This window comes from Equus przewalskii, chromosome 9 (assembly GCF_037783145.1).
Source record: "Equus przewalskii isolate Varuska chromosome 9, EquPr2, whole genome shotgun sequence".
In the NCBI taxonomy this organism is placed as follows: Eukaryota; Metazoa; Chordata; class Mammalia; order Perissodactyla; family Equidae; genus Equus; species Equus przewalskii.
This window is the reverse complement of record NC_091839.1, coordinates 56,317,861-56,331,559: the sequence shown is the minus strand read 5'-3', so window position 1 is coordinate 56,331,559 and position 13,699 is coordinate 56,317,861. Positions and strand designations below refer to the sequence as shown.

Genomic DNA, 13,699 nt, shown 5'->3' with positions numbered 1-13,699 from the left:
TCTAGAGTAATACATGCACGTCTGCCAACGTAACTCACTCCCCAAACACCGGGAGATAGAAGAAACACACTTGGTCTAATAAATGTCATGGCAGGAGCAGTAGGTAACAAATGGCTCAACAGTCGTAGCTGATAAAACTCATAGTCTCCTATTAAGTGCACCAAAGAGAGGGAAGTATTTCTGTTTCCCTCACACGGGATGTGGGATGTGTACCCTACACTCTCATGTCCACCAGATGGCACCATTCTCCCACATTCTGAGACAACGTAAATTCAGTTGAACAAGACATGAGTGACTATTGCAGCTCCCATACCAGAGCCACTGAGAATTCACAAACACACAGAACATCATCCTGATCCAGAGGCATTAGACTCATTGATCAGGCATTTAGAAAGGGACCTTGGAGCCTTAAAGTGAAGCTCTAAGGAGGAACCCTCCTAGGGTCCCACAGTTCTTGCCAGAGTCAAGACTGAAGCCGGGCATCCTTACTCCTGGTCAGCTGCCAGTGTGGCAAGTGGGGGAGAATCCTATATGCCTGGAGCTTCTAGAATGTAAGCTCTGAGAAGCCAAGATACTATCTTTTTTTTCCCACTTTGGTACACCCAGAGCCTGCCACATGGTGGGTACCCAATAAATACATGTTGACAGAATAAAAGAAGAAATGCTGAAAGAGACTAGCTCCTAAACATTACAGCAACCTTAACCCTGGACACAGGAAGCTGATCACATTTGTAAGCAATAGGAATCCATGTTTTCCAAAAAATCCAGTGTTTCCAACTTAGTCACATTTCTTTGGCTTCTCTGGAGGCTTTGAAACTCTATCTTGTGTAGACTGAGGAGCTCCAGTTCAACAAGTTGATCAAAATAAGAATAAAGGTCTGGGTCAGTGATTCATACCCAGTTTGAACCTCAGGTTGATCATCTGTAAAATGGGTATTTCACCCATCTACATATTGACAAATCTGTTGTACCAAATGTAATGTGAAGGAGGTACAGTTATATTATTATCCATTTCCAGAATGTTGCATTTATTTTCTTACATCCAAGGGTCCTGCCTGCATTTTATTTAATGTATGGCTTTTGGCCTCCACCCAGCCCGGAATTATATATCCCTTAGCTTGTGCTCCCGGACTGTGGTGCTCTGCCTTCGCCTCATCAACCTTACTCTGCTTCCGAGCGCCCTTCCAGCCCCTCAGCTTCTTTGTGAATTCTGATCCCATTGTTAAGTGGGTTGGCCACTCTACCCACCTGGAGCTCATCCAGAAGTGACAGCCACTTCTGCTCCTCAGACAGTCACCAAAGCCCCTGATGAAAACGTTCAGGCTTATTCTCCATTATCCAGAAAAGTTATTTTAAACCTGGTTGGAGCTGTTTCTTTACCCCTATATCTCAATTTTTAATGACAGCTTTGGCTAAGAGCGCTGATTAAAGTAAAATTGAGCCAACTTTCTAGCCACGATTTAAAATGGGACATGTGGTGTAGTATGGTTACATTATAACCGTTTCACTAAATTTACAAACATAATCATGGTGGCATTCCTGATAGGAAATAGAAAGTCTCCATTAATAATTTAAAGTTAAATCACCCCATACGACGTGAATAAAACACTGTCTTCATTTGCCTCTCAATAGCAACAAGAGTTCACTGAATTCCCATGTCTACATTATTAGAAGGTCAGTTTTGTGTTTTATGTTGGGTTTTTTTTTGTTCTTTTGTTTTTTGTTTTTGCTGAGGAAGATTTGCCCTGAGCTAACATCTGTTGCAAATCTTCCTCTGTTTTGTATATGGGCTGCCACCATAGCATGGCCACTGACCAGTGGTGTAGGTCCACACCCAGGAACCGAACCCAGGCCGCCAAAACAGGGCACGCTGAACTTAACAACTAGGCCACCAGGGCTGGCCTGTATGATGTTGTTTTTAAATTATCATCAATGGTTCTCCTAGTGTGGTCCTCAGACCAGCAGCATGGGCAATACCTGGGAACTTGTTAGAAATGCAGATTCAGACCTACTGAATCAGAAACTGAGGGTGGGGCCCAGATATCTATTTTAACAAGCTCTCGGGGATTCTGATACAGATGAAGTTTGGGAACCACTGGCCTAAATTTTTATTCTTCCCCAAAAACCACCAGATTGCTCTGGATTACCTTCATTGAACAGATGTTCAGTTGGAATCCTCCTGGCTGTGTTGTTTGTTTTCATTCCTTTTATATATTAGAGCTTTTCAATGAAAGGTTACATGCATATACATGAGAATCATCAACTCTACTGACTAAGAGAGATCACAGCCTTTTAACGTGTGCTTTTTAGTCTAACATTGCTATAATAAAGCAAATGGTTTGAAGTCCGCCCATGTCTAGATTCCACCTCAGCACTTACGGGTGTGAGGTTGTGGCCAAACTGATTAACCTCTCTGAGCCTCAATTTTTGGGGTGAAAAATGGGGCGGGGGAGGGGGGAAGGGATAACACAGGCCTCCTAGGGTTGCTGTGAAGATCACGTGAGATGATGTAGAGAAAGCGTCTGGCACAGTGCCCGGCACATAGTCAGGCATCTCTCACTATTAATAATAGTACAGTCATCACGTTCAGAAGTAAAGGATAGATTTTTAGTTAACTAAAAAAAGACACAATAAAGGAAATGGTCCTTACCTTTGACATCTAAAACTAAATTTGGCTTCAACCTGCTGTAGATCCTGCCATCGGACTTTATGCTCCAGAACTGACTGTCGGCATTCTGGTCGAGGGCCAGGCCCAGTTTAGAGCCAGAGGTTACGAGGCTCCCCACAATCGTCAGGCAGCAATCTTCTGCTATCTGCTTAGAGGAAAAGACAAGACTCTTAGAGATGCATACACAGGCAAGTATCCTTGTAATCAGCTCCCTGTTTAAATTGATTTTTAAAGTTATCTTAGTGCCTAGCTTCCTCTTCCCCACATAAGGCATTTCAGCTTTTAGCCAGGGTAACTGGGATCAAATAACAAATATTATACCCTTTACTTTCTATGACATGAGTGAAGGAAAGTTCTCAATTATCGTCCCTTGTAAGAGACTTCTGCTCTCTTTGAGACTCTGTCTTACTAGGAAGGGAAATCTTAGAACATTAAAACTGCCCATCATGCTATTTGTCCCTCTCAGAAATGACTGCGCTCTGAGGCTGGGTCTGTGGCTAAATCTCCCCGACATATCCGCCTCTGCTCAGCCTGACCTTTCTGGAATATGACTGCATCTCTAATTTTGAAGGCTGATGTAGGACTGAAGTGGCTAAAGGGGCATTTTATCATTTTAAAATTTGAAATTCCATTTATTAGTTTCTCTTGTCTTTCCTTCATCAGAAATGTCTAAAGTTTTCTAAAAAGGCGTGTTACTCAACTATAAAAAAGAGAAAGAAGAAAATACAAATTCAGGAGAGTACGTGTTAAGGCAAACATTTTATGGGTCCTTCTCTGAAGTGAATCCACCCTTAACATATAAACAGTGTAAGGCAGTCATACGTTCATGCGATGTTAACACACTGCTATAGCCAATGCTTATGAAAAGTGTACTGCTGTGTTAAGATCAAAGGATTGTCATCATCCAGGACACTTTGCTTTCTCTCATTGACCTACTGAATTCAAAATTGTTAAATAGTCACTGAAATGTTTGTTAGAAATAATTGCTGAAAGGCACCATTTTCTTGAGTTGATTAAGATAATTCAAGGGCAGAGGTTGGCCTCTTCGTATTACAGCTACTTCTGTTTCTCATGCTATTTCTTCTATGCACTATTTCTTCTATGCATGTCTAAACACTACTTCTGTTTACTGAAAGGATGGTTCTCCCTCAAGCACAAGAGCCCCAGTTAACCAGTTGTGCCCCCTTTCACACGGCTGTATGCCTTCTACTGACTCACGGGGCACCGAGTTGAAAAACAGCAGGAGCAAACAGTCAAGCCCATAAAATCAAGGAGTTAAAAAGAAGATCTACAATAGAAGCATGAGCTTCTCTCATAAAACCGTACTACACTCAGCTTTTAAGTGTTTGTTATGGCAGGAGTGACGCGAGAGGGAGGTGGGCCATCTTCCATCTCATGAGGTACAACAGGAAATGGATGGTGTGGTCCACAGGGTGGTATCTCTTCACCCTTCATCCTGCTCTGTGGGGTCCTCCAAAATGGAAACAAACTGAGAGTGATTTGTTGACAGTGCTGGGGCTTATTTCTATAACAAATAGATTAAGAACAAAGGGGAGAGTAGCACAGATACTTGTTCTGTTGCTACATAAAAATCAAGCATAGATAGAAATAGCTTGGATCAGTGTTAGATTTATCTCCCACATTAAGTTCCTGGACTGCTTCTATCAGAGCTAAGAAATATTTTCATGAAAAACCTTTAATTTCTAAAGTGCTCCAAGAATTGTGAAAATAGCAATCTATTTGAAAAAGGATGCTATTACAGACCCTTGTCTGATCCTAAAAACTCACCCTGCATTTGATGCATCCTTCTTGATAAATCCAAATCTGATCATCAGCACCGACATCCTCCATGACCTGTATTCTCAGAAGCTTCAGATCTTCTAAGTTTCCGTTGGTTGACATGAATAACCCTGTTGCTTTGTTTCGAAGTCTGAAATAAATTCGTTTCTAGAAGACAAAGGCCCCAGCAGTAGTCATATACACGTTGTACTGTTAGAAGCACTGAATGAGCCTCAATAGCAGGGGCAGAATCCAAGGTGAGATGGGTTAGGGATAATTACTATACCCAAGAGTCTCAGCGGCTTTAGGATTTATCAATGAGAAGAGTTGGACAAAATTTCAAAGAAGTGCCTGGGGCAGGGAGCTGCCTGTGGACAACCCAGGACTTGGGACGTGCCATATTTTGATGTCGGGTGTGACAGGATTTCTGAAAGCCGTCACCACCTCTTAGCACCAGAAACACAGCCCAAAGTCAGAAATTTCGGAGACGGGGGAAGAAGCCAATTTCAAACTTAAAATTGCAACTAGAAAGTTGAATTACATTTACAGGAAGAGAAAATTTCAGAGAAGAGTCTGTTCAAAGCGTGGAGAAGAAAACATACCTGAGGGAAAGGTCGTAGGGAACCTATTTGGTGACAGCCACTGAATTCATACCAATTAGGTACTTCTGCTGGTGACAGGAGGACCTGCCGCCCCCTGTAACTGCCATATTCATACGTAACCCATCTGGAGAAGAAAGCAGGTACCACAGTAAGTGGCAATATCCATTTGACAATGGGCCCCAATTACACTTCTTTTTAGAATGCTTCCGATTTTTAGACTGAGCTTTCGATTTTAACTATACATTGGGGAAAAAAGGAAACTACCTTATTTTCTCAAACACTTAAAGCACCCATTTCTTGACAAATAGCAAAATCTTGGTACATGAGTATTTACGCCAAAAATATCCATTCTTGAAGAGAAATAACTAAGTTTTTTCCTCCAATAAGACAATGAACTAGAGGTGGTCTTTTAGTGGGATAGCCCAGTACTTCCTGTGAGCTTTTCATAAAACATTTCAGTTGTAATAATGGATCTTTTATTTAAATGGTTAGTATTTGTAAAGTTCTTAGTGTGTGGCACATGCTAAGTGCTATTAGATAAGGGAAAGGAAATAAAAGAAAATAACTCAATAAATTTTTGTTTAAAACAAGAGTAATCTTCCTCAATCCAGAAAACTGCTAAAGATACGTAGGTCCCTTCCACCCGGAGATGCTGGTGCCCACGGCTGGGGAGGTGTGGCTTCCAGCACAGACTAGCATGCAAGCAACCCCACCGTGCTCCTTTCTGGTTGATGTGTTACATCAAGGAAGAAGGAAGAATGTTCTCTAATCCTGGAACTCTAAAATGTTATCATCTTAGCCATTTTATCATAAAAAATATATATAAATTAAAACCTACATGTTGAAAAAAATCACCCATAATTCTACCACTCTAATATTCCATAATTGTTTCTTAAATAGCTATACTCCCCTCCAACATTTGATGCATACAGGTAGACGATAAGTATTGTTTTTGTGAGTGATAGAAAAATACTTTCTTAAAAGCATATCTATTACATTGATAATCCTTACTCATTTTTACATCTTACCCAGTTTCAAAATTACTCAAAGTTGAGGAAAATCTTCCCATGTTGACCCTTAACCATTGTGCATAGCATCTGCTAGTCACTCCTAGCCAACCCTTACTCCAGAATCAAAGGACCTGGTCTTTCAAAGGGATAAGGAAAATCAGCTCTTTATTACTTGCTAAAAAAGAATGCTCAGTGAATGTACTGAGCACTGGTGTGCAAGTATTCCCCTAGGAACTTTGACAAGTGGTAAAGTCCTTCCCTTTAGTAGTAAACAAAAACTCTGGATGAAAGATGCCTCACACATGGCTTTTCCCAGTGGGAAAAGGTTACTGTAAAGATGCGTAATTATTTACCCTTATGGAAAATAAGGGGTTCTATGTCCATTTGTTTAAGGTACTGTAGGAGAGAAAGAAATGTGATCAAACTTAATTACTGAATTAACAAGTAGTAACTCACTTACATGCCACCAATCACCTGAACAGAGCGGATCTGCGTGTTGAATCCTAGGGACCGGAGATTAACTATTTCTGCATTAAGTTCAATCTTTTTCCCTTTGAAGTCTTCTCTTTCATAAAGAATAATTGTTGGTTCAGAAAATTCCTGTTTGGGAGCAAAAATAACGTTCTATTATTCATGTTTGTTAATAATTCAAACTTATGTGCAAGTCGTCTCATTACAAGGACAAAGCACTAGATCCGGCCAGACTTGACCTTGTTCATAAACTCCGTTCCCAGGAAGTCTGGGTGTTTATATTCTCCAAAGCTAAAGAGAGGAAGAACGGAGGGGCAGGAAGTTTTTCCATTACATAGAAAGGCAGGTAAGTGTAAATAGTCTTATAAAGCAGGGGAAAAAATCCCAGGCACAAGGGAATGGGCATATATGCCTGGAATATCAACACTTCTAATGGAATTTATCTTCAACTTTGCCATTTTTTATTGGGATAAGAAAGGGCTGGAAAGCCAGGGACATAAATGGCGAGGATCAGAGGGCTGGGGCCATCTTGGGGTCCAGTGGTCCAGTGGTAATTGCCTAAGCAAGGAACCCTCCCCTGGTATGCATTTGCAAATATCTGTTGTTGTTGTTGTTGTTAATTATCAATAAGAGAATGATTCTATGTACTCATGCTCCCAAACTTTCCTGTAGGACTTGTTAGGAGAGAAAAAAAAGGATAGAAGCCCCATGTTCAAACTGTCATTCATTATAAACAGGACAATAGCACAGAAGTCCACTGATTCTGAGAGAAATAAAAGTTGGCATGAGACCCTTGTGACCCCAGACTAAGCTCTAATGATAATAACCCTAAGATCCTAAGTGATGCATCACAAATTCCCTGCCTGCTTAAAGTTTTGTGGCAAGGGTGTGGCGCCTTCCTGCTTCACTAAGGTGGATGTGCCCTGACGTGTAGACAGATTTCGTTGGCCAGTAAACAGAGCAGATTAGTGTGGAGAAGTGGCTTGTGTGGTGTAGGGATTAGGTTATATAAAACATACAAGAAGGCAGGATGACAAACAGTGTAGGAGGATTACTGCTCTGCACTTTGACTGCACTCTTCTCTCAGCTGGCATGCCAGAAATGTTCCAAACGCAAATTTATTGTCAGCCAACAATTCTGAAGTAGTAAGTCACAATTAAGATGTATGTTCTTAATCAGGTAAAATGTCCATTACGTCATAATCAAACCTAAAGGGACAACATCTATCAGTGTCAGAAGTGATGTGAGCATATATCCCAAGTTCTGGTTGAAGGAAGGCATTTGAAAACTGTATCTGAAGGGTTTTGGTTTTTTGTTTTTCTAATAGATACTTGTAGGTAGCTTTTAGAATTCCAGGCAGGTTAAAAATCAAAGTCTTGGCTATTTCCTTACTTGTAAGCTAATGAATCCTGCCATGTCATTCCATGTTTCACTGCTGCTGTTTTCACGTGTCAAGATAGGTCAACCTTTTAGTTACTTGGACAGGCAGGAAGAGATGAGATAAAGCCAGTACACATATGTTCTTTCCACAGAGGTAGAAAGAAAACTAAGTTTTCTAACTAAACTAAGAAAACTAAAATCACCAATTACATTTGTTTAAAGCTTTTTGTGAGAGATCAGCTACCAAAAGCCAAAAAAAATTTCCAAAACTACAGACATACCCAGACTTTAACATCTGAACATGATCTTGCAGTTTTGTTCTATTGAATATTGCTGTGACTACAGCAAAATTAAAGATTTCTCATCAAAAAGGGTGTTATAATCTGGATTAGCATATACATGATAAACTAGGAGAAGTCGTTTGATTGCAGATCTCTAAAACAACAGAGTAAAAGATTTAAAAACTATAAGGAATTTCTGTAAATCAATAATGAAAACAAAAGATACAGGAAACTAAATATAGAGCCGGGCAAAGGATATAAATAGGCAATTCATTGACAGAAAACCCAGATGACTCATAAGTTTTGAGATGCCACCCTCACTGATAGTGAAACAAATTAACACAACAGTGAGAATACTTTCTACCCAATTCCTTCAAATTGACAAAAGTTAGAAAGTCAGAGAATACTCAGTAATGGCAATGATGTGGAAAACAGAAACCCACATGCACTGCCAGCAAGAATCTGAAGTGGTGGAAGTGGGCAGTACTTCGTGAAATTGCACATTCATGCACATGAAATCCAGCAAATCGACTTTCATATATATCCCCAAGAGACTCCGCGTGGGTCCACAGGGATACACATATGAGGATTAAATTAGTAAAATATGGTGGTGGGGTGCTTGCACCAATGAGAATCAATAAACTAGATGTACGTACAGCATAATGGATAGCTTAAACATTTTTAAGTATTGAGTTATATTTATAACACAATTAACAACTATAGCATCATACTGTGTATAAATTAAAAGCCTGTATACAGATTTTTAAAAACATACATTTTATAAGGATATCCAAGCTGTATCCCAAACACATTAGAATGGGTGCCTGTAAAGCAGAGAAGAATGGAAATAGGGAACAGGTATGAAATGGAAAAAAACAAGACAGGAGAGGGGCCTGGAACAAACCCATGATTGTCCACCATGGCTGACTCAACACTGGGCACCTGAAGTCTGAGAAAACAGCAAACAAAAACAATTTGTATGTTAAAAGATCTAAAAAGAGACCAAAAGTTACAGGATGGAAAGTTCTACTTGAACTGTTTTTTCTGCCTCCGACTTTTAAGCCCTGAGTAAGTCTATCTGCTGGTGTCCTTGCCCTGCCTATTGGCCATGTGAAACACCCATCTCTGGAACGCTATATTCACACCGACATACTCACAACGTCTATAAAACGAAGAGACTTGAAAGTTGCTCCAGGCAGGCATCCCATTGCAGAGAGACAAGGATAGTGGCCTTCTTCCAACACGTACTGATTACCAGAGAAGTTTTCTCCATCATATGCAACCCAGCTACCGGAGGAAAAACCACAGACACATACAGACAGTATGTAATTTGAGTATTCCTAGTCAAGAAGTCAGATTTTTAGAGGTAGCCTGCTATAAAATAAACTCCATGCTGGGGTGAACAGTGTTCTTTCTGCAAAAATATCTGGATATATTCACTATATTCCATCTTGCGGCAAATGAATACTCATAATAAGTCAGTAGTTACCTTTGCATTTGAGAAAGAAAACTCTCCATGAAGTTATTCATGTTTTTACCTCTCCACCCCCCAGCGTTCCTTGCTCCTCTCACAGATGCCACCATTCTCCCGGCCAGTGTCATTTTGTCAAGCCCTGGAGTCCTCTCTGAATAATCCTTCAGCCTTCATAGCTAGTCAGTCACCTGGGTCTACTGACTGTCTCCCAAAACTCCTCTCACACTCCTTTATCCTCATCTCCAACACCTCTGCACTGGGCCAGTGACTTAGACATGTCATTCACCCTCTCTGGGCCTCAGCATTGTTGATAAAATGGTGATTTACCATGCTCCCCCAGAAGAGTTAGGAGTTTTTGTTTTTGTTTTTTTGATCCAACAAATGCTTACTGAGGACTAATTATGTGTTGGGTACTTTTCCTTTGCTGCGATAGAACAGAGGACAAAACAAAGTCCCTGCAGTCTTGAAGTTTACACTCTATTGAGCTGAGACAGACAATAAATAAACAACCACCAAAGGACCTGTCTACTAGTAGGAAATGAAGCAGGGGAGGGGATAAAGAGGATCTAGGACAGGGGTGGGAGGGCTGTGCTAATAAACTGTGACGCGTCACTGTAAATCTGTGCATTTGAATGCAAAGCCAGTGCTCTTTCTGATTTGCAATGCTAAGTGATAGGATGGTGCTATTTAGAGCCCGAAGAACTTTTTTTATAGAAGGCACTACAGTCATGCGTCGCATAACGACCTCTCGGTCAACGACGAACCACATATACGACAGTGGTCCCATAAGATTAGTACCATACAGCCTAGATGTGTAGTAGGCTGTACCATCTAGGTTTGTGCAAGTACACTCTATGATGTTCGCACAACGACAAAATTGCCGAACAATTCATTTCTCATAATGTATCCCCGTTGTTAAGCAACTCACGGCTGTATTATTATTAGACTTGATCCCTCATCACTCCTTGCACAGGTTGCTCCAAGGTCCCCTGACCTTGGGCTCTCCCCTCTCTAAAGCTTTTGTAAAACTACTCGTCTCAACGTGGCACTTGGAGCTCACCGCCTTTCCCGTCTCGTGTCTCCTGTGTCATCCATCTAAACTCATATGCTCAGGGGGAGCCTTCCCGACCTGATCCCACCCTCCCTGTTCAAACTTGCTTCCCCTCTTCCCAGTACAAAGACCTCCCAGCTAGAGAGGGTGGTGGCCTCCCTGATCAGCGTGCATACCAACGCCACTCCAGGCCTGCACCTGCCTATCATGCAGAATGCCCATCCTACGCCTATCCACCTGCAAAAGATCCACCTGGGGAGGGGCCCTAGAGATGAGCTAGTGTCCCTTTACAGATGATGGGACAGGCCTGGAGACTAGAGAACCTGGTCTGAGTCCCACCGCAGTGAGGTGGTGCTCTTCAGCTTCTGCAGCCCATGCTGATCTCCACGTCCTCTGATGTCCAGCACTCAGACGCTGCAAAGTACACGTTAGTCCTGACACGGTCCTGTATTATTCGGTGGTCTCACAGAGTGCCGAGCACCTAGATGTATTACTGAATGCTTGCTGATATGTGGATTCTCTCTTCCCCCCGTGATTAGGCTCTGCCAGTCCACTGTTTTGCTTACCTGCCTCCTAAAACTCTGCAAGACTTGGTAGAAAATGAATCATCAATTTGACTTGTTGTCCCTTCAAAACTTTGACTGCGACCTTGAAACTGTGGTTCCGAAAACAACTGAATCTTTGAAAAGTAAACAGAAATACATAAAATTATTTTCCTAAACAAGTTAACTCATTCAGCCTTTGAAATGATGACCCAAACATGACCTGTTAACTCTTGTAACAGTAAATTGGTGTAAATTTTATAATTCCTTTAATTTTCTACTTCTACATTAATGATCAATTAGAAATACTTTGGCTGCACCACCCATCATTGTTTAGTTTAATTCAGAGACATCAAAGGATAGTCCAACAACAGAGGCAGCTTTCTATAGAACATCCTGTCCTAACAAGCTGTGAGGCATTTTACAGCTCTATTGTGGCCAAAAGTAATTGTTCATCAGTTCTAACATTTACAAGAAGATAGATTTGGAATCATGCAATATAGTTTTCCTCCCTCTCAATGGAAGATACTTGCTGACTTATTGGAATCTTGTGTATGCCAGTAAAGGAGGCTGCAGTGTTTGTGCCTCTATAATTATGGCTGTCTGAACACTTCCATTAAAAAGGCTAAATAACGAATGTACACTTCAGGTGATGGAGACAGTAGCATTCAAAGACTTGAGTGAGAGACCATATACAAGACAGCATATAAAATGTTTGTCTAATGCAGACAGACAAATAGGAAAATTCATTTTACTGTTTATCAGAGTAATTATATGTATTGTTTGAAATTTTAGTGTATTAATATAATGTAAACTCTGATTCAATTTAATAATATAAGTTCAACTTTACATAATAAGAACATTTTATAAGAAATATTAGGTGTGGGTCAATGCTATCAATTAAGCATTAAAGTAAACTTAAGTCCTAATTTAAAAATACAGTTATGCTTTTAGGCATAAAAATGGGTAAAACTAACATAATGTCCCAAATGCATGACTTTTTACACATAAGTTCAGCTTTTCAATGGAAGTCCCCTAATTATGAAAAAAAGAATATTTTTTAAGTTACCTGATTTCTTCTCCTTGGGCCAGTGAAAGAATCCTAAAAATTTTTAAAGGGGAGAGAGAAGGAAATGAGTAGAGCAGACATCTTGAAAAAGTTCTTCTTCTGGATCATTAGCAATTACTATTAAAAATAATTTCAGGGTTGTTTCTATCGTATTATTACATGAACCATCAGCACAAACTAAGGAAATGCAGAATTCACTTAAATATTCTCATATAAAAATATAACTTCTTACCAAACATATGGGTTGAACAGAAGAGATCTTACAATTTTTGCCTCCCCAGTCCTCAAAACTGGTGTAAAAGCCTTTATCCAGTATATACTGTTCTCCTGTGAAGTCGGGATTTTCATAGGCTACCCACCTAAAGAAGCAGAAACACACTACTGAACAAGCAATGGATCATTGAAGAAATTAAAGAAGAAATAAAAAAATGCCTGGAAACAAATGAAAATGATAGCATGCCATACCAATTCATATGGGATACAGCAAAAGCTGTATTAAGAGGAAAATTCATCGCAATACAGGCACATCTTAACAAACAAGAAAAATCCCAAATAAGCAACCTTAAAGCACACCTAACTGAACTAGAGAAAAAAGAACAAATGAAGCCCAAAGTCAGCAGAAGGAGAGAAATAATAAAAATCAGAGCAGAAATAAATACTATTGAAATGAAAAAGGCAGTAGAAAGGATCAATGAGGCAAAGAGCTGGTTTTTTGAGAAGATAAATAAAATTGACAAACCACTAGCCAGACTTACAAAGAAAAAAAGGGAGAAAGCTCAAATAAACAAAATCAGAAATGAGCAAGGAGAAATAACAACAGACTCTACAGAAATACAACAGATTATAAGAGAATACTACAAAAAACTATATGCCAACAGAATGGATAACCTGGAGGAAATGGATAAATTCTTGGACTCCTACAATCTCCCAAAGCTCACTCAAGAAGAGGCAGACAATTTGAACAGACCAATCACAAGGAAAGAGATTGAAACAGCAATCAAAAACATCCCAAAGAATAAAACCCCAGGACCAGATGGCTTTCCTGGGGAATTCTACCAAACTTTCAGAGAGGGTTTAATACCTATCCTTTTCAAGCTCTTCCAAAAAATTAGGGAAGATGGAACACTTCCTAACACATTCTATGAGGCCAACATAACCTGACAAGGACACCACGAAAAAAGAGAACTACAGGCCAATATCACTGATGAACATAGATGCAAAAATTCTAAACAAAATTTTGGCAACCAGAATTCAGCAATTCATCAAAAGAATCATACATCAGGATCAGGTGGGATTCATACCAGGGACACAGGGATGGTTCAGCATCCGCAAATCAATCAACGTGATACACCACATCAACAAACTGAGGAAT

General features: G+C 40.2%; 2 protein-coding genes across 3 annotated transcripts in view; one reads left to right on the top strand and one right to left on the bottom strand.

Annotated features, from left to right (window-relative positions):
• The window catches only part of CRYBG1 (crystallin beta-gamma domain containing 1), a 190,891-nt gene that overhangs the window by 3,107 nt on the left and 174,085 nt on the right, over positions 1 to 13,699 (bottom strand). For both annotated transcript variants that reach the window (XM_070559172.1, XM_070559173.1), the window contains 8 exons: positions 12,560 to 12,686; positions 12,328 to 12,360; positions 11,283 to 11,395; positions 9,349 to 9,478; positions 6,520 to 6,659; positions 5,050 to 5,173; positions 4,457 to 4,615; positions 2,651 to 2,813 (listed from right to left, as the gene is read on the bottom strand). In XM_070559172.1, the coding sequence (XP_070415273.1) occupies positions 2,651 to 2,813; positions 4,457 to 4,615; positions 5,050 to 5,173; positions 6,520 to 6,659; positions 9,349 to 9,478; positions 11,283 to 11,395; positions 12,328 to 12,360; positions 12,560 to 12,686 (989 nt within the window). The remainder of the gene's footprint in view (positions 1 to 2,650; positions 2,814 to 4,456; positions 4,616 to 5,049; positions 5,174 to 6,519; positions 6,660 to 9,348; positions 9,479 to 11,282; positions 11,396 to 12,327; positions 12,361 to 12,559; positions 12,687 to 13,699) is intronic.
• RTN4IP1 (reticulon 4 interacting protein 1) overlaps positions 1 to 13,699 on the top strand; it is a 150,373-nt gene that overhangs the window by 103,169 nt on the left and 33,505 nt on the right. The gene's annotated exons all lie outside the window — the stretch shown is intronic.